Raw genomic sequence first — 25890 nt, 5'->3', positions numbered from 1 at the left:
ATGTCTGGGATCCTGGAAGCGACCAGTAGGATACTTCTCTAAACAACTCGACAACGTGAGTAAAGGATGGCCAGGATGTTTACATGCTGTGGCAGCAATGGTATTGCTGATTCAGGAAGCTCGAAAATTGACTATGGTCCAAAAGATGGTGGTATATGTACCACACATGGTGGTAACTGTTTTAGAACAAAAGGGGGGTCATTGGCTATCCCCCAGCAGAATGCTGAAATATCAGGTAGTCTTGCTAGAATAAGACAATGTGGAATTAAAAACCACAACCATCGTAAATCCAGCAATGTTTCTGTCGACGGAAAATCCGACAGAAAGTCTGGAACATGACTGCCTGCTAACTGCTGAACAAGTCTATTCCAGCAGATCGGACCTGAGGGATGAGCCTCTGGAAAATCCTGATTTGGAGTTATTTACGGATGGGAGCAGCGTTGTCAAAGAGGGAAGACGAACGGCCGGATACGCTGTTGTCACCACCACCGAGGAGTCAGGAACGCTACCTGCAAATACCTCGGCACAGAAAGCAGAACTGGTGGCGTTGCAGCAAGCCTTGCGCATGGCAGAAGGAAAAAGGGTAAATATATGGACTGATTCCAAATATGCATTTGGTGTGATTCATGCTCATGGGGCTATCTGGAAAGAAAGAGGACTGCTCTCAGCCCAAGGATCATCGATAAAACATAAAGAAGAAATCCTCCAGCTCCTAGAAGAGGTGCAGAAGCCAAAGGAAGTGGCAGTAATGCATTGTAAGGCTCATCAATTTGGTCAGACAACTGTAAACATAGGTAATCGATTGGCGGACAAAACGGCAAAGGAGGCTGCAGAACAAGGTATCCTTGCACTAGTACCAGTAAAACAGATAAAAATCCCAAATCTGAAACCAAAATATAGTAAACTGGATGAGCAATTGGCAGAACAATTAAAAGCATCACAAAATACAGAAGGGTGGTGGGTAACGCCAGAAAAGCAGGTAATAGTAACCCCGCAAGTTATGTAAGAACTTGAGACAGAAAAGCGTACACAGACACATTGGGGTGTAGATGCTATGATCTTGAGTTTAAAATCATCTGTAGTGTGTGTAGGAATGACAGGAATAATTAAATAGATAGTGGCCAAGTGTCCAATTTGTCTCAAAAATAATCCCTTAAATCAAAAAAAGGCACCCTTAGGAGTTACGAAACAGGGTAACTCCCCAGGAGACTATTGGCAGGTTGATTTTACTAAATTGCCCAGGCAAAATGAATTTAAGTATTTATTAGTATTAATTGATACATTTTCTGGATGGCCAGAGGCCTTTCCTTGTCACACCAACAAAGCAAGAGAAGTAGTTAAAATATTGCTAAAAGAGATAATACCAAGGTTTGGGGTACCAATAGGCATGTCTTCTGACAGGGGACCACATTTTGTAGCAGAAATAGTTCAACAAGTAAGTAAAGTTTTAGGAATAAATTGGGATTTACATACCCCCTGGAGGCCGCAATCAAGTGGGAAAATTGAAAGGATGAACCAAACATTAAAGAGACAAATAAGTAAAATCTGTCAAGAAGTATCTTTAAAATGGCCACAAGCTTTACCATTAGCACTCCTGAGAACTAGAATCCAACCAAGATCTAAAGATGGTGTAAGTCCATACGAAATCTTGTATGGCAGACCTTATCAAACTCCTCTAATCCCAGGGGATATAAAAATAGCAGGGGAAACAGATTTAAAAATGTATTTGATTTCTTTAGGAAAAACCTTCGAAGCACTCCAAAAATACGTTGTGCTGACTAGATCGCTTGCTTTGGATACACATGTGCATCAGTATCAACCAGGTGATTTCGTGTACATAAGGACTTGGAACTCTGAACCACTGCAGGAGAAGTGAAAGGGACCTTTCCAGGTACTGTTAACAACTTACACTGCTATCAAAGTAGAAGGAGTGGAACCGTGGATACACTACACTCGAGTGAAGAAGGCCCCTTCATGGGAAGTCATCAATAGAGATCCAGAGACTGCAAAACTAATTTTAAAATATGTCTAAAAGAGGGGGCTATCATTGTAAAATATGGAAAAAATGAATTCTGACCTGGAGACTGATGATGATGGGAGCATTGTTTAAAGTATTAAAAGTGAAAACAAGAAGTAAGGATCGGCTGTCAATAAAAGCAGAACAGTTAATATACTTCCCAAGAACTCTGGAAGAGAATTGGCTTGACAAAATTTTCAATGGATTGGGGTGGAATCTGAGTTCCTGGGTAAAATCCTTAATTAGTACTGGGCTACATTTGTTAATCGTATTTTTAGTGATATTACTCATTTATTATTATTTAAAAAAGGAACTTGCCAACAAAACAGCTTTCAATTGAATAATTATTCAGGCAGTAACCAAAAGACAAGATTTAAGGAATTCGGTCATGACGCTCCCACTATCATATAGTGGATAGTAAATAATTGAATTATTATAGAATCATTATTGACAGTAGAGAATTGAATCAGTGTGTAACTAAAATACAATTTAATTTAGGATGGAAGTATTAAAAAAATGGTTATTTCAAAACTTCCAAAGGGGGGAAATGTAACCAAGGTGATGGAATCGGTTGACCATAAACGTGAACAATGCTGCTATGTTCCTGGTACAGCCCTACGCACCTGGACATTAGGTCTAAGAACGGAGGGTCTATTCTCTAGGTAACCATTAACGCTAACCATAGTGGGTAATTGTGTTTTTGTCAAGAGAAATGATGGAGTGTGGTTCTGTGAAACAGACTGAAGAAACTGACCAGGACTGCCAAGATTGCGAGCCTAGTGGGCAAAAGGTAATTCCGGCAGGGGGAGATCGCGACCACCGACTCACAGACCCCCTACTCAAGTAATACCACCTACCCAAAAAGGAACAATAGAAGAGGGTAACTGAATCTGCGCAACAATCTACGTAAGAAGCGAGAAAAATTTACACCAATCGCCAAAGAGAATAACACTGAATATGCATGAATAAAATAAATATGTATATTTTTGATCTATATAAACTGCACGGAAAAGGTATGAGGTATGCACGTTTGGTGGAATTATCCCCCGTGCATCCAGCGCTGCAATAAAGAATGCCTGCCTTTTAACACTACATTGGTGTTACGAGGTTTTATTCATGGATTTTCAGTGACATCATGACTGCACAGAGATGGGTGCTAGGTGGTAACTCCACAAAGCTAGCGCAGTTTGGCTAACACTTGGTAAACATTTACACATTTCCAGCAACAGTTATCAGTACTTTTACAATTACGTTTAATCACCTTCTTTCCCCATTGGTCCTTACATGTCTCAACTCCAGTTAAAGTCACCATATCCTCCCTTTTTGCTGTGCACGTTCCATGAGGAAGGGGCTTTTCTTGGTAGGGGGTTTTCCCTACTTGAGGGCGTGTTTTTTACCATGCTAATTAGGATAGTTCACTCATAGTTCAAGTAGTCTTTATCAGCAGTTTTATTTCGTTTTGCACTTATCTTAGTACCTTGTTTTAATTACAACTGTGGCTCTTCAAGGCTGTGGTGCTAGTCCTTATCAGTTCCTTGTGTTCTTTTGCTATCCTCCTCTTAGTTGTTTGACATCAGTAGTTTTACCATGAAGGGTTGTCCTGGTTTCATTGAAGGCCAGATATGCTTCTTATCTAGTGGTTTATTTAAAGTAGCCATCAAGAAAGCTCCAGTAACTGGGCTTCCATAGGGACCATATCTATTATTCAGCTGGTGTAAGGTTTTTTTTGAGGCAGGCATCCCATTGTCCTTCATGTGGTTTAAGATATCTTTTCAGTAGCCCATTGACCCATCAACCATACCATTAGATTGTGGATAGTATGGTGTGTGGAACACCCATTTTATTCCTTCTTGTTTTGCTCATTCTTGTACTCCTTTTAATCACCACTCTGAATGGAGTCAGGAACAGGCAAAATTGAGAATCATGAGGAAAGGCCTCAGATGGTGTTTTGTCCACTGGTCTTTCAGCACTTTGTGGCCATTAAAATCCAGACACCACTTCTACGCCCATCAGAATATACTTGTACCCCATGGACGATTTTAAAGGACCTGTTGTCCCAAAACCTGCAGTTCGTATATCTGGTGTGCAATATGCCAATATACACAAAGAGCAGAGGTATTTTTTTGCATATTTGTGCAGAGATGGGTGTCTGTCCCAAGACAGAACACCTTGTTCACAAATCAATAGTCATTTATACACTTAACATTACCATATTAATTTTCCTAATACATATGCATCGTTATTCTATTTAATGATTGGTTAAAACCTTCTCAACTAGTATGTAAATTGGTAGGCATGCTCAGTTTCTTAATCTTTTGAGTGTGGGGTGTAATTGTGGTTGGTGGTCTGTGGGTCGGTAGTTACGACTGACCCCTGCCAGAATTACTTTTTCCCTAGCTTTCTCTGCTTATTGGCAACCTCAGCAGCTTTTCATAGCTCATTAGCTATTGTGACAATTCATCACTTTCTGGTTCTAATTTGGACAAGCACATTTTGGTTATGAAACAATAACACATTGTTCAAGATCCTGTTTATAAGTTACAGAATCACAGAATGGTAGGGGTTGGAAGGGACCTCTGTGGGTCATCTAGTCCAACTCACCTGACGAAGCAGGGTCACCTACAGTAGGTTGTAGAGAACCTTGTCCAGGCGGGTCTTGAATATCTCCAGAGAAGGAGACTCCACAACCTCCCTGAACAGCCTGTTCTAGGGCTCCGTCACCCTCAGAGTAAAGAAATTCTTCCTCATGTTCAGACGGAACTTCCTCTGCTTCAGTTTGTACCCATTGCCCCTTGTCCTGTCTCTGGACACCACTGAAAAGAGCTTGGCTCCATCCTCCTGACACCCACCCTTCAGATATTTATAGGCATTTAGAAGATCCCCTCGCAGCCTTCTCTTCTTCAGGCTAAACAAGCCCAGCTCCCTCAGCCTCTCCTCGTAGGAGAGATGCTCCAGTCCCCTCACCATCCTCGTAGCCCTCCGCTGGACTGTCTCCAGTAGCTCTTCATCTTTCTTGAACTGGGGAGCCCAGAACTGGACAGAGTACTCCAGATGAGGCCTCAGCAGGGCAGTGTAGAGGGGAAGGAGAACCTCCCTCGACTTGCTGGCCACACTCCTCTTGAGGCATCCCAGAATACCATTGGCCTTCTTGGCAGCCAGGGCACACTGCTGGCTCATGGTTAACCTGTCGTCTACCAGGACACCCAGGTCCCTCTCCACAGAGCTGCTCTCCAGCGGGTCTGCCCCAAACCTGTACTGGTGCATGGGGTTGTTCCTCCCCAGGTGCAGGACCCTGCACTTACCTTTGTTGAACCTCATCAGGTTCCTCTCTGCCCAGCTTTCCAGCCTGTCCAGGTCACGCTGAATGGCAGCACAGCCTTCCGGTGTATCCACCACACCTCCCAGTTTGGTGTCATCAGCAAACTTGCTGAGGGTACACTCTAACTCTTCATCCAGTTCGTTGATGAAGAAGTTAAACAAGGCTGGGCCCAGTACTGACCCCTGGGGGACACCACTAGTTACAGGCCTCCAACCAGACTCAGCGCCGCTGATGACAACCCTCTGAGTTCTGCCATTCAGCCAGTTCTTAATCCACCCCACCGACCACTCATGCAGCCCATACTTCCTGAGCTTCCCTAGGAGGATATTATGGGAGACTGTGTTGAAAGCCTTGCTGAAGTCTAGGTAGACAACATCTATGGCTCTCCCTTCATCTACCCAGCCAGTCATGCCATCATAGAAAGCTATCAGATTGGTCAGGCATGCTTTCCCCTTGGTGAATCCATGCTGACTACTCCTGATAGCCTTCTAAGTTCTTCTAAACCTAGTATAGTTAGTTTTAAGCTTATAAAATTCCAAAACTTTTAACTGTAATAAGGGTAGGGCTTTACAAAACTACCTACAGCAGCAATAGTCTGGTTAGTTTTAATTATTATTTCACATTTTGATTCCAATTTTGAATTCTTCGTATAACAGACCAATACAGTAAATTTGCCAGGTAGACCATAATGTCTTCCCTTCTTTAATGCGCAGACATTGCGCTTTACCTGGATGATCAGTTTGCAATCTGTGTCAGGATTGAGGGCACTCCGTATGTATGGTTTTGCATGCTTTTCTGTCAAGAGGCCAGCCTTGGCTTTGTGCTGCAAAGTAGACGGCATCCTTTCCACTATGTCCTAACTTGAGATGCAACTATTCTCCTAACTGGTACCATTTGGGATTTATAGTGTCTTTCCTAATTTTAATTAGCTCATCCAACTTTTTATTCCACTTTATAGCTGGTTGGTCATCCTTAGCATGAGCTTTCACCCATCCCATCTTGAAAAGTGTTTTCCTGGCTAGGTTTAGCAACAACTGCCAATCCTTGCTTCTCCAAACTGGTGATCTATTTACTTTTTCATAGTGATCTTTTACTGCAAAGCGAACTGAGGTTATTCATTTTTCAAGGGGAACCCAAATTTTTAATTTAATAGTGGGGCATAGTTCGCTGGCGCCATTAATGCCACTTAATTTAACCTTAGGTCGGCCTGGTCATAATCCTAAGGTGATCGCATCGGTTTGGGTAGGTATGGATATTTGTGCTCCTGTAGCTATGTTATGGTTTGGCTGAGGCCGGCAACAAAAGCGCCACGCAGCCGCCCCTCCCCCCGCCGGGGTGCGGAGGAGAATGGAAAGAAACAGGCAGAAACTGGTGGGTCGGGATAAGGGCAGTTTAACAGAACAGTAAACAAAGGGAACAGTAACAACAACGATACAGATAAGAGGAAAACACAACACAAACCGCACGACCCAGAGAGCCGCTCTCCTGGACCGGACCGGTGCCGCGCGCTTCCGAGCCACAAGTGAGTTCCCACTGCCCATCTCCCCCCCACCGGAACCCAGCATGATGGCACATGGTATGGAATACCCTGCTCTGTTTGGCCAGGTGGGGTCAGCCCACCCGGCTGTGTCCCTTCCTGGATTCCAGTGAAAATTAACCCTGTCCTGGCCAAACCCAGGACAGCCCCGCTCCACCGGTTTTCACCGAGCAGAGACTTTCCAACCGAGGTACCTCTTTAGTCCAACCCTGCGTGGCTTTTGCCACGCCTTACGAGCAGGCTTCAGTGGGACTCTAACCCACGTCCTATCAGGAGCTCCATTACTTGTTAAAAGAATGCCTTAATTAATTTCCAGGGGACTTACTTGGAATCCTTCGGTCCGGGGATTGGAGGTTCTCCTCAAGAAACCCTCGATGCCAGCTGGAGGTCCCGTGATCCCGTGGATCCATCGGTATTCACAAGCAGGGTCCCATCTGGGTCACCAGAAACTGTCACCGAAAATCCAGGAATAAAACCTCGTAACACCAATGTAGTGTTAAAAGGCAGGCATTCTTTATTGCAGCGCTGGATGCACGGGGGATAATTCCACCAAACGTGCATACCTCATACCTTTTCCGTGCAGTTTATATAGATCAAAAATATACATATTTATTTTATTCATGCATATTCAGTGTTATTCTCTTTGGCGATTGGTGTAAATTTTTCTCGCTTCTTACGTAGATTGTTGCGCAGATTCAGTTACCCTCTTCTATTGTTCCTTTTTGGGTAGGTGGTATTACTTGAGTAGGGGGTCTGTGAGTCGGTGGTCGCGATCTCCCCCTGCCGGAATCAACTTTTACCTATCAGGCTCGCAATCTTGGCAGTCCTGGTCAGTTTCTTCAGTCCGTTTCACAGAACCACACTCCATCATTTCTCTTGACAAAAACACAATTACCCACTATGGTTAGCGTTAATGGTTACCTAGAGAATAGACCCTCCGTTCTTAGACCTAATGTCCAGGTGCGTAGGGCTGTACCAGGAACATAGCAGCATTGTTCATGTTTATGGTCAACTGATTCCATCACCTTGGTTACAATGAAATAAACAAATATCTCGACTCTGCGTGTTGATCAGCTCTTTGCACACCCGGTGAAGAACCCTGATTTTGGGACAACAATATTAGTATGTGAAAAATACAAGTGAACTCTTAAAAACATGCAATTGTGCATGAATTTGGCTTGTCCTTACATATTCAGTTGTTTTCCATCAGGTTTAAGATGAAGGCCTATAACTCTTCATTTTTTATTAGAATACTTTCTGTTATACAGTGTTTTATGAAGAGTGGATGCTAAAGGTGTCATAACTCCTCAAGTATTATAACTGACTGGCTTTAATTTATATAAAATATAGAGATATTTAGAATTTATAGCAGTATAGTATTTATAGAAAACCATAGTTCCCTTTGCTGGCTCCAAACCCATAGCAAAACTCATATCCAGAACAATGCCGCCTGCTTCTTAAGAAAAAAAAAAGTTCAATATCTTCCTAACACTGAGTGTGAAGGAAGGGGTTAAAAGGGATTTTAGTAGAAGTAGCATTACCTAATAGTTGCGGTACATTTAAAGAAAACTGATAGTGCCTATCTGTTGTCTAAATTAACTGAAGCAGAGAGTCTTGCATCTCCATACAAAGGGGTTAGTTCCTGGTAGGGGCTGGGAGTCGCCTAGAACCGGTCAAGACCGACCCTGCTGTATGGATGGGAGCCAGAAAAGAACTGAGTTTGTGCAGAAACAAAGGTCAATCAGCGGACACCGTGATGAAGAGGATGGGCCTTCATCTTGCGACACCCAACGACCACTGCCAGGAGGCACTGCGCAAGCGCAGCTGGGAGGAGTCTATGGAAATTACTTCTTGGAACTAATTATAATATGGAAATTATTTCTTGGAACTGATTTTTATATGAAACGGGGATAGATGCATATGTATAAGCGCATTGGAAAATCTAATGTATATGTAATATTTGGTTGTATAAATTGAAGAGACAAGATGTTGCTCGGCGTGCATGACTTTGGTGGGACTACCCCCCATGCTGCCCGGCGCCAAATAAACATACCTACTTTACAGTCTTACAGATTGTGGAGTCTGCTTTCTGCACGTCAAGTGTAAGGCACACTGTTGGAATAACACTTTTACAATGCTTTGTTCTTTGATGCTTTCTTTTAATGGATGCATAATTGAGGGTAGAAAAGGTGGGGAGCTGGCTGAAAGAAGGGGATTTGCTACTCTGGAGGATGCTGAGCGTTGGGTGGTGAGAACATTGCATGTTGCATATTCTTTTTATCAGTGTTATTGTTGCTATTTTCTTCTCCCTTTGCCGTTCTGTTAAACTGTTTTTATCCCAACCCATGAGTTTTGCCTTTTCCTTCTGATTCTCCTCCCCATCCCATCGGGGAGGGGGGAGGAGTGAGAGAGCAACTGCATGGTTCTTTGTTGCCAACTTGTCACCAAAAATGCGGGAATAAAACCTCATAACACCAATGTAGTGTTAAAAGGCAGGTATTCTTTATTGCAACACTGGATGCACGGGGTATAGTTCCACCGAACGTGCATACCTCATACTTTTTCCATGCAGTTTATATAGATCAAAAATATACATATTTATTTTATTTATACGAATTCATTATTATTCCCTTTGGTGACTGGTACAAATTTGCTCGCTTCGCATGTAAATTATTCCGCAGACCCAGTCATCCTCTTCCATTGTTCTCTTTTGAGTAGGTGGTATTACTTGTATAGGTGGTCAGTGGGTCGGTGGTCGCGATCTCCCCCTGATGGAATTACCTTTTACCCACTCGGCTCGCAATTTTGGCAGTCCTGGTTAGTTTTCTCATTTCGCTACATGAAACCACGCTCCATCACTCTCTTTTGAGAGAAACACATTGTCTACTATTTTGTTAGCATTAATGGTTACCTAGAGACTAGAATACAGATTAAAAAAATACAATAATTGGTATCAATCCCCCACCCCCTTTTTGTTGTTCGTTGCTATGGTTAGCAGACTCTATCACTCTGGTTACAAACTGAGGCTAAACACAACACTACCTTTCTCCTAGTTACCCTAGGTTTTTGCTGAATTCATGCTTCTTTAGCAATCATCCAGCTTTCGGCACCTTCTGGGCAGGATGTTCCCCTTTTATCAGTCTGTTAGCTGTTCTTCAAGGGCATAGTTGTTGAAAACTACCTTGATGGAGCTATACATAACCTATGGAAGATTAATCGAGAATCAGCATGGGAACGCAGAGATCTGAGCAGGCCACATGGGAAAATAGTTATTGTGTGCATGAGTGCATGAAAGGGTTGGGTTGGAAAACTGCCTGAAGCAGCTGGATGATTGTTTATGACTGAAGACAGTCACAAGGGATGACTGTGTGAGAAAACTAACTCTGTGATTAGGGAGTATAAGAAAGGAGGGAAACATACTGTTTGGCCTCATAGCTCAGACCCATATCTGTGGATATAAATATATGCTCTTTACTGCAAAAAAAGGCTGCTTCTGATCTCTCTTGCTCCTTTCGCTTGCTTGCTTGCTCGCTTGCTTACTTGGCTTCAGAATGAAGGAAACTACATTGGAGAAAAGAAAAAGTCTGACTGATTTCTTCGCTGCAACCTTTTTTTTCTGCCGTGTTACCTCACTCTGAAATTTAGCTGATATTGGTTGTTTGAAAATTTCCTCAGCAATTGTTGGCTGATTAGTTGGTGAGAACTACTTCATAGGCTTGGTTAATTGGGACAAGATGTTCCTGTTGTGTTGACAACTGGAGGGCACTGAATCACCTCTTATCAGAAGAGTAAACACTTGGTATCTTTTAACCAAGGACATGCTGAAGTAACTGGACTTTGAGGAGGACAGTTAACCAGGATGTTTTATGTATGTAAAAAACTTGGCAGAGAAACTAAGAATTCTTGCGTCCCTAGTTGAACTACCCCCATTATAATACTAAAAATCATGCCCCCTGAGCTGGAGACCCTGGCTCGAGCAAAGACACTTATCCACTGAGTATGCCTATTGAATTTTAGGTGTACTGAGGTGAGAAAAGAGCTAAACAATCGTAGTTAGGAGGGTACAACTAATAGGTGGTACTTACATTCTTTTAAACATTCTTTATTGTATAAATATGCAATGTGATTGTGTTAGAGATTAATTATAGAGAAGATTGATTGTGACTATAGAACAGAATAAAATCACAGAACTAGAACATAGACTCAATTGTATGAATACAGGTGTGTTAAGAAACCATACGATCATGGAATGCTGCTCTCAGTTGTCCCCTGTATAGGCCTTACCATGGCTGGGTTAAAAACCAACTGACCTAGCATAAGATAAGAATAAGAAGGTGTAGCAAGACTAATGTCATAGGTCAATAGGTTAAATTTTAGAAATAGGAGTAAGTTTAACAGAACATCTTGAAGTCTCTCAAAGTCTTTCTCAGAATTGTACCAAACAGAATTCACAGAAGAAGATAAAGGACAGGCGACGACCCCGAGCCGACCCTGAAACCAAACGGGACTTGCAACCAGAGAGGGAGAATTCTGCTAAGAGACAAGAATAGAGAGAATTGAATAAATGATATATTTAAGGAACTGGACAGTTGCTTAGAAACTTATGAAGATTCTAGACTTGATGTAATCGGTTTAATAAATGTATATAAACTGGTCTAAGCGAGTTGAGCTTTGCCACTCACTCAGGTGATGGCCCAACTCCGAGTTGTCAATAAAGCAATACCTAGTGTAACCCATTCGTGTGACAGTAAAATCTTTAACAGAATTTGGCGACCCAGATGGGACACTAGGACACAGGAGATGGATACTCAGGATCTTTTCTGGGAACACCCGAAACCAACGCTTTAAGTGCTGGCACAAAACAAAAGGACTAGGTGAGTCCAAGAGCTTTTTGTCTCGAGTGTGTTCAGAATGATTGCTGAGATTTTCTCTTGTGTTTAAATTTTGCTTTAAATATTTGAAATGGGAACTACACCCAGCGTTGAAAGGGGGACTCCCCTTGCTGAGGTTTTAGACAATTGGAGTAAGATACCTTTGTCTCAGACTTTGCAGAAAAAGAGATTGATATTATTATGTCAGGAGGAATGGCCATTTCTCACTAGAACTAGAGGAGGGGGACCTATGGATGTGTGGCCCCCTAAGGGAACTTTCAAGATACATAAAACTTTTGCGAATAATTCTAGAAGATGCAGGAACTCAAGACATTGATTATTGGTATATTTGGTATAATTGGGCCCAACAAAGAAGGAAACCTGCAGGTAATCATAATAATGGAGGTTGATTATCACCCTCTGCTCCCTCTGCTCCGAAGGCAGACAATGATAATTCTACCTCAAAAGGAATTGGAATGTATCCCATGAAACTGGATTACATTCTAAACCCTAGGGGTGTACCAGGATCCCTGCTAGAGGTCCCTGCAATCCAAGCCATGATAAGACATGAACCTTGGAAACAAGGAGATTTAGTAGCTTGGCAAGCAAAAATGCCGAGACTACGAGGTGATGCAGAAAAATGTGTTCAACTATTATCTGGCATCATAACTGATTATTTTCCTAATTGGAATGATGTAAGAACTCTCCTTTGAGAATTATTCCAACCAGAGGAAAGAGAAAATTTTACAAAAAGATGGGGAAATTGCTCAGAGGGGAAATGGACTTAATCCATGGCCTGAGCAAAATCCAGGCTGGGATGTAACTACCACAGAAGGACTTCAAGCATATCAAACTGCTGTTCAACAATTAGTTGAAGCAGTTAGACAAACTGGAGAATGAGTCACAAATTAGACCAAAGTAATGGAATGTAAGCAAAAACCTGATGAACATCCCGGTGATTATTGGGGAAGACTAAAAGCTACACTTTTAAAATACGGGGGAGTGACTCATGAACCACTGGCCATAAGTGTGTTTGTGGACCAATCTGCTCCTGACATCAATAAATATTTCGAAAACACATGCCAGGCTGGCAAGGTGAAACTTTGACTAATATTCTGAGCATAGCAACTTTTGTTTTTGATGGAAGGAGTGAAGAACAACAGAAGCAAGAAGAGGAGAAAACTGAAGGCAGAGAGGAAGAGAGAACGTAAAGAAAAAGAAAGAGAAGTCAGCCTGCTCGCTGCAGCGATCGCTCAGAATTATAGCCAAAAAGGAAGAGGCCGGGGATTTCCCCGAAGAGGAACTGGAGGAAGAGGTCAAAGAGGCAGAGGTCTTCCTCCCCCTGTTTCCCTGTATTCTAAAACTCCTGAATGTTTTTATTGTGGTAATTTAGGTCATATACAGCGTGCATGCCCCTTGAGACCAGTGACTTCGGCAGTCTCCGCAGCTGCAAGACATTGCAACCTTCTTATGGCTGCACTGCAAACAAAGGCAGAATGGACAAGCCCACCGGACATGTGTCAGCTCTATGAATCCTTAACCGAAGATGAACAATCCTTATGGGAATGACTAGGAGCTCAAAGGCAAGGAGAGCAATGGATTTTGAACAACAAACCTCTGTTGCCAAAAAGGTATTTATTACCCCTAACCCGTTGGTTCCATGAGAAAACTCATGGACGACCTAAGAGCATAGCTTCCCATATCCAAAGACTGTGGACAGTGCCAGGAATTTATGCTGCAGCACGAAGAGTTTGTGAGAACTGTAAACTTTGCAAGCAATATGCTACATTGCGAATTAACTTGCCACAAGGTAAAAGGCCTCTGGCCACCTTTCCTTTTCAAAAGCTCCAAATTGATTATGCTGAAATGCCTAAAACTCTGGGTCATGCATACTTGTTAGTGACTGTACATCAATTATCTAGATGAGTGGAAGCCTTCCTGGTTGCATCCCTACATACTCTGACAATGTTCCTGTATTCCTCCCAAGTGGCCTATCCCTCTTTCCACATTCCATGGACCTTTCTCTTCCACCTGAGTTCCGCTGGAAGCTCCTTGCTCATCCATGTGGGACTCCTGCCTCCTTTGCTAGATTTCTTTCTCAGGGGGATGCACTGATCCTGAGCATGGAGGAAGTGACGTTTAAACAGCGACCAGCACTCTTGGACCCCCCTGCCTTCGAGAGCCCTGGCCCATGGGATTCCTCCCAGTAGGTCCTTGAAGAGGCCAAAGTTAGCTCTCCTGAAGTCTAAGGCTGTGACCCTACTTATCACCCTGCTTCCTCCATGCACAATCCTGAAGTTCACCATTTCATGGTCACTACAGCCGAGGCTGCCCCCAATCTTATAGAATCATAGAACCACAGAATAATAAGTTGGAAAAGACCTCTAAGATCATCAAGTCCAACCACCCGCCCAACACCACCATGCCTACTAAACCATGTACCGAAGTGCTGTATCCACACGGTTTTTGAACACCTCCAGGGATGTTGACTCCACCACCTCCCTGGGCAGCCTATTCCAATGTCTGACCACACTTCCAGTAAAAAATTATTCCTAATATCCAATCTAAACCTCCCCTGATGCAACTTGGGGCCGTTGCCTCTCATCCTATCAGTAGTTACCTGGGAGAAGAGACCAACACCCGCCTCACTACAACCTCCTTTCAGGTAGTTGTAGAGAGTGATAAGGTCCCCCCTCAGCCTCCTCTTCTCCCGACTAAACAGCCCCAGCTCCTTCAGCCCCTCCTCATAAGACTTGTTCTCTAGACACCTCACCAGCCTTGTTGCCCTTCTCTGGACATGCTCCAGCCCCTCAATGTCTTTATTGTAGTGAGGGGCCCAAAACTGAACACAGTACTCGAGGTGTGGCCTCACCAGGTCCGAGTACAGGGGCACAATCACCACCCTACTCCTGCTGGCCACACTATTCCTGATACAAGCTGGGAAGTCGTTGGCCTCCTTGGCCACCTGGGCACACTGCTGGCTCATGTTCAGCCAGCTGTCGACCAACACCCCCAAGTCCTTTTCCACCAGGCAGCTTTCCAACCACTCCTCCCCAAGCCTATAGCATTGCATGGGGTTGTTGTGACCCAAGAGCAGGACCCAGCATTTGGCCTTGTTGAAACTCATACAGCTGACCTCGGCCCATCGATCCAGTCTGTCCAGATTCCTCTGCACAGCCTTCCTACCGAAGCAGATCGACACTTTGAGCAGATTGACACTCTCGCCCAGCTTGGTGTCATCTGCAAACTTACTGAGGGAGCACTCAATCACCTCATCCAGATCATTGATAAAGAGATTAAACAAGACCAGACCCAGAACTGAGCCCTGGGGAACACCACTTGTGACTGTCTGTCAGCTGGATTTAACTCCATTCACCACAGCTCTCTGCGCTCGGCCATTCAGCCAGTTCTTTACCCAGCAAAGAGTACACCCATCCAAACCATGGGTAACCAGTTTCTCCAGGAGGATACTGTGGGGAACAGTGTCAAAGGCCTTACTAAAGTCCAGGTGGATGACATCCACAGCCTTTCCTTTGTCCACTAAATGGGTCACCTGGTCATAGAAAGAGATTAGGTTGGTCAAGCAGGACCTGCCTTTCATGAACCCATGCTGGCTGGGCCTGATCCCCTGGCTGTCCTTCACATGCCTGGTGAGTGCACTCAGGATGAACCCCCCCATAATCTTCCCCGGCACCGAGGTGAGGCTAACAGGCCTGTAGTTCCCTGGATCCTCCTTCCGGCCCTTCTTGTAGATGGGCAATCCTCCAGTCCTCTTGGACGTCCCCTGTTAGGCAGGACTGCTGATAGATGATGGAGAGTGGCTTGGCCAGCTCCTCCGCCAGCTCCCTCAGCACTCTTGGGTGGATCCCATGCAGCCCCATAGACTTGTAAGTGTCCAGGTGGCCTAGCAGGTCGTTAACTGCTTCCTCCTGGATTATGTGAGGTTTGTTCCGCACTGCTACCCTATCTTCCAGCACTGGGGGCTGACTACCCTGGGAATAACTAGTCTGACTATTAAAGACTGAGGCAAAGAAGGCATTAAGTACTTCAGCCTTTTCCTCATCCTTGTTGGCAATATTCCCCCTCGCATCCAATAAGGGATGGAGACTCTCCTTGGCCCTCTTTTTGTTGTTGATGTATTTGTAAAAACATTTTTTGTTGTCCCTTACAACAGTGGCCAGCCAACGAGACCCCTGTACTCCTCTTGAGTCGCCTGAAGTCCCTTTTGATGGCCTTGGGACTTCTCTCTGCGATCCCGTCCCCGCCAACCAGCATTACCAAGAGCGGGTAATAATCAGAGGGCTGCACCAGACCGGGGAGTTTCCTAGCAACATCCCTAACCCGGGCCCCAGGGAGGCAGCAGACTTCCCTGTGGGATGGGTCCGGTCGGCATATCGGGCCCTCTGTTCCCCTCAGAAGGGAATCACCTATGACAATTGCCCTCCTTTTTTTCTTAGCCAAGGCAGTCACAATACATGGGGCTGACCAACTTGTCCTAGGCAACCCCCTGGATGGACCTTCACCCACATCCTCATTTGCCAGGCCCTCACATTCCAGAGCCCCATATCTGTTGCTTAAGGGCAACTGGGGAGATGAGGAAGGCTGGGAGGGGATTCACCTGCTGCCCTGAACAGGGACCTGTTTCCATTCCCCTCTGTCTTAGGTCCCCTCCTTGTTCTTGGTGGCAAGCAACTGCCTTCCCGCCACCCAGCTTCCCTCCAGCCAGAACCCAGCATGACGGCACATGGTATTGAATACCCTGTTCTGTTTGGCCAGTTTGGGTCAGCCCGCCTGGCTGTGTCCCCTGGCTTCTGGTGAAAATTAACCCTGTCCTGGCAAAACCCAGGACAGGAGCCTAGCCATGGTGTACACCCGGCGGAAGACTGTGTCCTCTGCCCTTGCCAGAAAGGTGGTATCAACCCAGACTGAGCTCTCAGGAAGACACAGCAGTCCAGGTCTCCGGCTTCAGGGAGTGCCACCAGCTTGCACTGGAAATGGATGGCAGTGGCGAGAACAGCTGTGTAAGGTGTGATCAGCTGGACTATCTACTTGGCCTGGTGGCAGAGCTAAGAGACGAAGTAGAGGAGCATCAGGGAGTCTGAGCGAGAGAGAGACTGGTGGAGCCATGCTCTCACCTCCCTGAAACCTGAACAGGGACAGCCACCAGAAAAAGCCCATGGTCAAAGGGATCCAGTATCCTCCCCCCACCAGGATGTAGGCAGGGACTTAAAGGGAAGCGGCAAGTGGAAACAAGTCTGCAATCGGGCAGCAAGCAAACCCTCTCCTTGCCCACCAGGCCTCCCCAGGTGCCTCTGCACAATAGGTATGAGGCTCTAGCTGTGGAAGACCAGTCAGTGGATGATGCGAGTGTCGATCCATCTGCACCAGAGGAGTTGCAGAGAACAGAAAGACCCACCCCCTGTATTACTACCACATCCACGGGTCATAGTTGTAGGAGACTCCCTTCTGAGGGGAACAGAGGGTCCAATATGCTGGGCAGACCCTCCTCATAGGGAAGTCTGCTGCCTCCCAGGAGCCCAGGTGACAGATATCACTAGGAAACTACCGAGCCTAGTGCAGCCCTCAGACTACTACCCGTTACTGCTCTTCCACGTGGGTGGGGATGAAGTTGCAGTATGTAGCCAAAGGGTGATCCAAAGAGACTTCAGGGTCTTGGGGCGGCTACTGAGGGAATCTGGGGCACAGGTCATTTTTTCCTCCCTCCCTCCAGTTGTGGGCAGTGACGTTGGAAGGAACAGGTAGACCCAATCTATTAATACATGACTCCATGGCTGGTGTCACTGACACAACTTTGGCTTTTTTGACAATAGGATGGCCTACACGGCACCAGGCTTCCTGGCGTCAGATGGGACTCACCTTTCTCAAAGGGGAAAGAGGGTCTTTGCTCAGGAGCTTGCGGGGCTCATTGGCAGGGCTTTAAACTAGGTGTGAAGGGGGAGGGGGAACATATCAGGCTTGCCGGTGACAAACTATGGGGTGATACACAATGGTTGGAGGGACAGGGTGATAGTACGGGCCCTCAGCCTGTTGCCCAGAGGTGTGCTGGGGACACTGCAGCACAGTCCAAGTTTTGCCGAGATGAGCTGGGAGCTCCTGAGGTAGTAGGAGCCAACAAGGAAGCATCTGTGAAACACCCCAAGGGAAACAAGGGGTGTTCCTCTACGAAGGTGACACGGCCAACAGCCACAGAATCACAGAATGGTAGAGGTTGGAAGGGACCTCTGTAGGTCATCTAGTCCAACCCTCCCGCCGAAGCAGGGTCACCTACAGCAGGCCGCAGAGGACCTTGTCCAGGCGGGTCTTGAAGCCCAGATGAAGTGCTTCTACACAAACGCACACAGCATGAGAAACAAACAGGAAGAGCTGGAAGCTACCGTGCAGCTAGAAAGCTATGACCTGATTGCCGTTACTGAAACTTGGTGGGATGACCCCCATGATTGGAATGTGGCTGTCGATGGCGACAGGCAGGGAAAGAGGGGTGGAGGCGTTGCCCTCTACATCAAGAAATCAATACAATCTGAAGAGCTGTCCCTGAAGAATAGCCACGAGCAGATCGAAAGCCTATGGGTAAGAATCAGAGACAGAGGCAACAAAGGGAACCTTGTTGTGGGTGTCTACTACAGGCCACCTGATCAAGGGGAGCCTACTGACAAAGCCTTCTTCCTCCAGCTCCAGGAGGCTTCGTGCTCGCAGTCTCTTGTGGGATTTCTGGAAGAACAGGGACATATTGTGAGCAACCCAGACACTCTGTTATGGACTTGATCGGTTTGTAGCAGCACAGGCTTCCAGCAGCACAGGCCTCAAGGCCATTCTCAGGCAGGCTGCGGGAAAACAGACATTTCTCAGGCCGGCTGCGGGTAAACAGGCATTCTATGAATAATGACCAATCATAGTTGAGTACTGCTTATGTAACCCGGGTGTTTTTTTGATAGATGTTTTATGCATAGTGACCAATCATAACCGAGTGCTGTCTATATAATCCAGATTCTCTGCTAATAAAGTTGACTGTTATGGATCATATTGGTCGAGTCATTGATCCCACAGAAACAGTCTCTCATCCTACTGGGGGACTTGAACCACTTCGGCATCTGCTGGAAAAGTAGCACTGTGAGCTGTAGTCAATCCAGGAGACTCCTAGAATGCAATGACAACTTCTTCAGCCAGGTAATAGACAGCCCTACCCGAGGGGATGCAATACTGGACCTGATGCTCACCAATGCAAGTGAGCTCATCAGTGAAATCAAGACTGGAGGCAGCCTGGGCTGCAGTGATCATGCATTGGTGGAGTTCACAGTCCTGAGGGATATGGGAAGGGTGAGGAGTATAGTCAGGACCCTAAACTGTAGGAAAGCCAACTTCCAGCTCTTCAAGGAGTTAGTCAGTAGGACCCCCTGGGAAATGGTCCTCAGGGACAGGGGAGCAGATCAGAGCTGGCAGATCTTTAAGGATGCTTTCCATTGAGTGCAGGAGCTCTCAGTCCCCAGGTGTAAGAAATCAGGCAAGGAATGGAAGAGACCAGCATGGCTGAGTCAAGACCTGCTGGTCAAACTAAAGGGCAAGAGGGAACTGCACAGGCAGTGGAAGCAGGGACAGGTATCCTGGGAAGAGTATAGGGATGCTGCCCAGTTGTGTAGGGAGGGGGTCAGGAGGGCCAAGGCACAGCTGGAGCTGAACTTCGCAAGGGATGCTAAGAATAACAAGAAGGGCTTCTACAGGTATGTCAACCACAAAAAGAAAGTCAAAGAAAGCGTACCCTCCCAATGAACAAGAATGGCGACCTCGTACCAACAGATGAGGAGAAAGCTGAGGTACTCAACAACTTTTTTTCCTCAGTCTTCACTGGCAACCTCTCTCCTTGCCCCTCCCCAATTGATGGACCACAAGATGGGGACCAGGGGGGTAAAATCCCTCCAGCTGTAAGTGAAGACCAGGTTCGGGACCACCTGAGGAACCTGAACACACATAAGTGTATGGGACCTGACAAGATGCATCCCAGAGTCCTGAGGGAATTAGCTGATGGAGTTGCCAAGCCACTCTCTATGATATTTGAAAGGTCATGGCAGTCAGGTGAAGTCCCTGGTGACTGGAAGAAGGGAAACATTGGGCCCATTTTTAAAAAGGGTAGGAAGGAGGACCCTGGGAACTACCGACCTGTCAGCCTCACCTCTGTGCCTGGGAAGATCATGGAACAGATCCTCCTAGAAGCTCTGCTAAGGCACATTGACGACAGGGAGGTGAATCGAGACAGCCAGCATGGCTTCACCAAGGACAAGTCCTGCCTGACCAACCTAGTGGCTTTCTATGATGGCGTGACTAGATCAGTGGACAAGGGAAGAACTATGGATTTGATCTATCTGGACTTCTGTAAAGCCTTCGACACAGTCCCTCACAACATCCTTCTCTCTAAATTGGAGAGCCATGGATTTGATGGGTGGACTGTTTGGTGGCTAAGGAATTGTTTAGAAGGTTGCAGCCAGAGGCTAGTGGTCAACGGTTCCATGTCGAAATGGACGCCGGTGAGGAGTGGTGTCCCTTAGGGGTCCGTACTGGGACCGGTGCTGTTTAACATTTTCATCAATGACATAGCAAGATCGAGTGCACCCTCAGAAAGTTTACAGATGGCACCAAGCTGAGTGGTGCAGATGACACACCAGAAGGCTGGGATGCCATCCAGAGGGACCTGGACAAGCTCATAAAGTGGGCCTGTGTGAACCTCATGAGGTTCAACAAGGCCAAGTGCAAGGTCCTGCACCTGGGTCGGGGCAACCCCCTGCTATCAATACAGGCTGGGTGGAGAAGGGATTGAGAGCAGCCCTGCTGAGAAGGACTTGGGGGTACTGGTGGATGAAAAGCTGGACGTGAGCCACCAATGTGCGCTCGCAGCCCGGAAGGCCAACTGTTTCCTGGACTGCATCAAGAGAATCATGGCCAGCAGGTTGAGGGAGGTCATTCTGCCCCTCTGCTCTGCTCTGGTGAGACCCCACCTGGAGTCCTGCGTCCAGCTCTGGAGCCCCCAGCACAAGAAGGACATGGAGCTGTTGGAGTGGGTCCGGAGGAGGATCACAAAGATGATCGGAGGGCTGGAGCACCTCTCCTGTGAGGAAAGGCTGAGAGAGTTGGGACTGTTCAGCCTGGAGAAGAGAAAGCTGCGGGGAGACCTTATAGCAGCCTTTCAGTACCTGAAGGGGGCCCATAGGAAAGATGGGGACAATCTTTTTAGCAAGGCCCGTTGTGATAGGACAAGGAGTAATGGTTTTAAATTAAGGGAGGGTAGATTTAGACTGGGTATAAGGAAGAAATTTTTTACAGTGAGGGTGGTGAAACACTGGAACGGGTTGCCCAGAGAAGTAGTGGAGGCCCCATCCCTGGAAACATTCAAGGCCAGGTTGGACGGGGCTGTAAGCAACCTGGTCTAGTTGAAGATGTCCCTGCCAACTGCAGGGAGGTTGAGCTAGATGACCTCTAAAGGTCCCTTCCAACTCAAAGAATTCTATTCTTCTATGATTCATTCTATGAACTTGCGTATGAATTTTGACTGTTCCTTTTGCTACCCAATAATGTAACAGGAACCAAGACTCAAAAAAACAGAGTGAAAGAAGCTCACGTTGGAACAAAAACTTACAAGAATAACCTTGAATGGTACAAATGCACGTGAACTTCTTTAAAGACTTCATTGAATCCTCAGGCTCCAACAGCCTTTAGAAAAACATATGAAAAATGTGTCCGCTTTAGTGTCCTGGTAACAGAGATGGCAACACGCGTAGATATGCCTCCTGACAGTGTTTTTATTCAGCCTCTCCAAGAACCAATTTCATGTCAGTCTGAAACGTGACAGCCTGCAGGTTACTTAGTGTCAAATATATGTATAAAAGAAAATAAACAAATTACTCTTTTGTGCTGTCTTGCCAATCTTGCCTTAGTCTCCTCCAGTTCTTTGTGAATCTTCAGTACATGCTTGTTCATTTTACGAATTGTGGAATGTAAGATTTCCCAGACATAGAACCTAGGAAAGATGCAGACCCCAAAACAGTAAATTGCACACTGTTCCAAGACAGAAAATGCACAGGTCTGCTATAACTCTCAACTCTTATTCAAACCACCAGAAACAGGGCAACTTTCTATTGCTACAGAGCAAATTAATAAACAAATAGAGAAGTGCACGACACTGATCTGGGGGAAATTTATAACATTTCGTCATTATTACCTAGGACATCTACTGCAGTGAGCAAACATTCAATATTAAGAAAGCATATCACTCACTTCTTACCTGTACTTTGCAATGAATTACCAAACCAGCACTTTATTTCAGAATCATTCTGCAACACTACTAGCATCAAACTGCCAGGCCTGAGCATTTTCCCCGCTCTCAATAAACAATATATCTGAGGGTGATGCAGGATACATGTCCTAGGTGCAAGCCAAGACTCCACCATGGCTAGCAGCTATACAACAGGGTTAACAGTTCTTGTACAGAAATGGTCCTAGAGCTTCTCCTTCCACTTTGGCAAACTTACAGGCTACTTGCACGAATCTTCCTAGCATAGCTTTTGCAGGACATAGAAATGCACGCTGTGGCTCAACAGAAAATACTAAAGCATGCGTTTTAGGGAAGCAACAGAATTTTATGTAGAGTTTAAAGCAAAATAATGAAAGTAAAAACTACAATTATTTTAAGTGAAAAAAAATGGATTCTGTTTAAAATAAAAGATCAGATAAAAAGCAACTGAAGACAGAAATTCCACACTTGTTACCTAGTAAAATCATGTGCAAGTTCTGAAGAGAAGATCCAGTTTGCTACTGCAGCGCAATCAACAATCTGTGTTCGAATCATCTTATCCACAAGAACAGCAATCATCTACATTTTGAGAAAGACAAGATGGTCATTCCTACCACAAGAAATGGTCAAGTTTACCTGCTGCAACATGGAGTCTGTGAAATTATTGTAGGCTAAGGTACAACCAGTGCTGGGTTGTATGAAAAGGTATTAGAGTCAAGTTTGGTTTTACGCAGCTTTGCAAATACATTAGTCAAACTAATGAGTGATTTCAAACACTTTAGGAAGCTAGTACTGCTTAAAGCAGACATCTCATTTGCTGAACCTAAAAATGCTCAGACTAGGGGAGCTGTATCAATCACGCCAAGTATGCATTCACATTTTAACAAACTGTCTTTACTCCTCATGAGAGTGATGACTTCACTTTTCATTCAAGTGAGTACTTCTGCTATTCCCAAGAGCAAAAATACAAGAACTGAATTTTGAGGCAAGGTATCAGAGAAGCAAGTCCCAATAGTCAACATTGGAGTAGCCAATCAGAAGACACGTTCCTGTTACATAACTATAAGGTAGCAGCAACTGCTAGCCTACTCTCCTTGGACTGCAACAGTCCCCAACCACAACCATCTGCTCTTTCCTTCAGTACCTCTTCATTTTAGAATGAAACCAGCACTGTATACAAGTGTTTACTACAGGACCCTATCTCGATGAGGCTTGTGGGAAAATCAAGCAGGCAGCTACAAAAACTATCCTGTGATTAGAACAGCTTTGTGCCATTCAGAAGAAAGGGCCCATCTTAATTATTCGTGTACTCCATACCGAAATACCCAAGAAACTCAACCTGCAACATATTTATTCTCATAATCATCCATTCTCAAATAGAATAGGGAAATGTAACAAAGCTCAGTTTCAGGTAGAAAACTAAATTAACGGAACGAATCAGAGAATGCATGACTCATTTCTCAATTTCGAAGATTGCTTCCTATATGCATTTGTCTTAAGAAATTCTTCCTGGCATTATCCAGATTACGTCGTTTGAGCCTTCATGTAACACAGACATAGGAATTTGTGAACGTATTCAATCCTGATGCTAAAGTTTCCCTTTAGGACATTAAAGCCTTTGTGGCCCCAGAAAACAGTTGAGGCTGTGACCATCCAGAATTTAAAGGCTGATATTTCAGGTAGGATTTTATATATATATTTAATCTATGCTTTTTTTGTTCCTTTTATTTAAGAAGCTATTTTACAATATGTTGCCTCTCTTTCAGGACATGACTTTTAAGAATATTAAAAGTAATCTTTTAGTAACGCTAGAAAATGGGCCTTAGGCCCAGTAGAAGATGCAAGGATTCTCCAGCACTCAATGAGATTACTTTTGGAAGTCTGGCTCATGCAACTGAGGCACCAATCACTTCCAGACATAATATCATAGAATCATAGAATCATAGAATGCTTTGGGTTGGAAGAGACATTTAGAGGTCATCTAGCTCAGCCCCCCTGCAGTGAGCAGGGATATCTTCAACTAGACCGCGTTGCTTACAGCCCCATCCAACCTGGCCTTGAATGTTTCCAGGGATGGGGCCTCCACTGCCTCTCTGGGCAATCTGTTCCAGTGTTTCACCACCCTCACTGTAAAAAATTTCTTCCTTATATCCAGTCTAAATCTACCCTCCCTTAATTTAAAACCGTTAGTCCTTGTCCTGTCACAACAAGCCCGGCTGAAAATATTTTCCCCCTCTTTCCTATAGGCCCCCTTCAGGTACTGAAAGCCCGCTATAAGGTCTCCCCGCAGCCCTCACTTCTCCAGGCTGAACAAGCCCAACTCTCTCAGCCTTTCCTCATAGGAGAGGTGCTCCAGCCCTCCGATCATCTTTGTGGCCCTCCTCTGGACCCACTCCAACAGCTCCATGTCCTTCTTGTGCTGGTGCCTCCAGAGCTGGACGCAGGACTCCAGGTGGGGTCTCACCAGAGCAGAGCAGAGGGGCAGAATGACCTCCCTCAACCTGCTGGCCATAATTCTCTTGATGCAGCCCAGGAAACAGTTGGCCTTCCGGGCTGCGAGCGCACATTGGTGACTTTATGAGCTTGTCCAGGTCCCCCTGGATGGCATCCCATCCTTCTGGTGTGTCAACTGCACCACTCAGCTTGGTGATGTCTGATATATATATATAATATAATATAAATGCAATATATAAAATATATATGCACATAGGGCTTTAAACTAGAGGTGAAGGGGGAAGGGGAACCTATGAGGCTTGCCAGCGACAGGCTAGGGGAGGATACACAATGGTTAGAGGGACGGGGGGCTAGTAGGAGCCCTCAACCCGTTGCCCAGCAGCATGCGAGGGACACTGCAGCAATGTGGAAGTCTTGCGGAAGGGAGCTGGAGGCGCCTGAGGTATCAGGTGCCAACAAGAAAATACCCATGAAACATCTCAAGGGAAAAAAGGGGTGCTCTGCTATGAAGGTAACGAGGCCGACAGCTCAGATGAAATGCCTCTATACAAACGCACGCAGCATGGGAAACAAACAGGAGGAGTTGGACGCAATCGTGCTGCTGGAAAGCTACGACCTGATTGCCATCACGGAAACTTGGTGAGATGAATCCCACGACTGGAATGTAGCTCTTGATGGCTACAGGCTGTTCAGAAGGGACAGGTGAGGAAGGAGGGTCGGGGGCGTTGCCCTTTACATCAAGAAAACACTACAGAGTGAAGAGCTGTCCCTGAAGAATAACCACGACCAGGTCGAAAGCTTATGGGTAAGAATCAGAGAGAGAGGCAACAAAGGGAACCTAGTGGTTGGTGTCTACTACAGGCCGCCAGATCAAGAGGAGCTGATAGACGAAGCGTTCTTCCTCCAACTCCAGGAGGCTTCGCGCTCGCAGGCTCTCATCCTACTGGGGGACTTCAACCACCCCGACATCTGCTGGAAAAGCAACACGGCAAGCTGTAGGCAATCCAGCAGGTTCCTAGAATGCATTGAAGACAACTTCTTAAGCCAGGTAATAAGCACTCCTACCCGAGGGGATGCAATACTAGACCCGGTGGTCACCAATGCGAGTGAGCTCGTTGGGGATGTCAAGATCGGAGGTAGCCCGGGCTGCAGTGACCACATGCTGGTGGAACTAACGCTACTGAGGGAAATGGGAATAACGAAGAGCATAGTCAGGACCCTAAATTTTAGGAGGGCAAATTTCCAGCTCTTCAAGGAGACAGTCAGAAGGACTCCCTGGGGAACGGTCCTCAGGGACAGGGGAACAGAACAGAGCTGGCAGGTCTTTAAGGATGTATTCCAGAGAGCGCAAGAGCTCTCGATCCCCAAGTGTAAGAAGTCGGGCAGAGAAGGGAA

The 25890-nt window shown here is 45.7% G+C and overlaps 1 protein-coding gene across 1 annotated transcript in view; it reads right to left on the bottom strand.

The window, feature by feature from the left end:
- Nucleotides 1-8421: 8421 nt before the first annotated feature.
- The window catches only part of LOC142365587 (nuclear cap-binding protein subunit 1-like), a 45421-nt gene continuing 27952 nt past the window's right edge, over nt 8422-25890 (bottom strand). The window contains exons 10-12 of the mRNA XM_075446492.1: nt 22517-22620; nt 21654-21768; nt 8422-11403 (exon numbers count right to left, since the gene is read on the bottom strand). Coding sequence (XP_075302607.1) covers nt 11116-11403; nt 21654-21768; nt 22517-22620 — 507 coding nt within the window. The 3' untranslated portion in view covers nt 8422-11115. The remainder of the gene's footprint in view (nt 11404-21653; nt 21769-22516; nt 22621-25890) is intronic.

Source organism: Opisthocomus hoazin, chromosome W (assembly GCF_030867145.1).
Source record: "Opisthocomus hoazin isolate bOpiHoa1 chromosome W, bOpiHoa1.hap1, whole genome shotgun sequence".
NCBI lineage: Eukaryota > Metazoa > Chordata > Aves > Opisthocomiformes > Opisthocomidae > Opisthocomus > Opisthocomus hoazin.
Note: the sequence above shows the minus strand (reverse complement) of the source record. Positions and strands in the feature narration are given on the sequence as shown.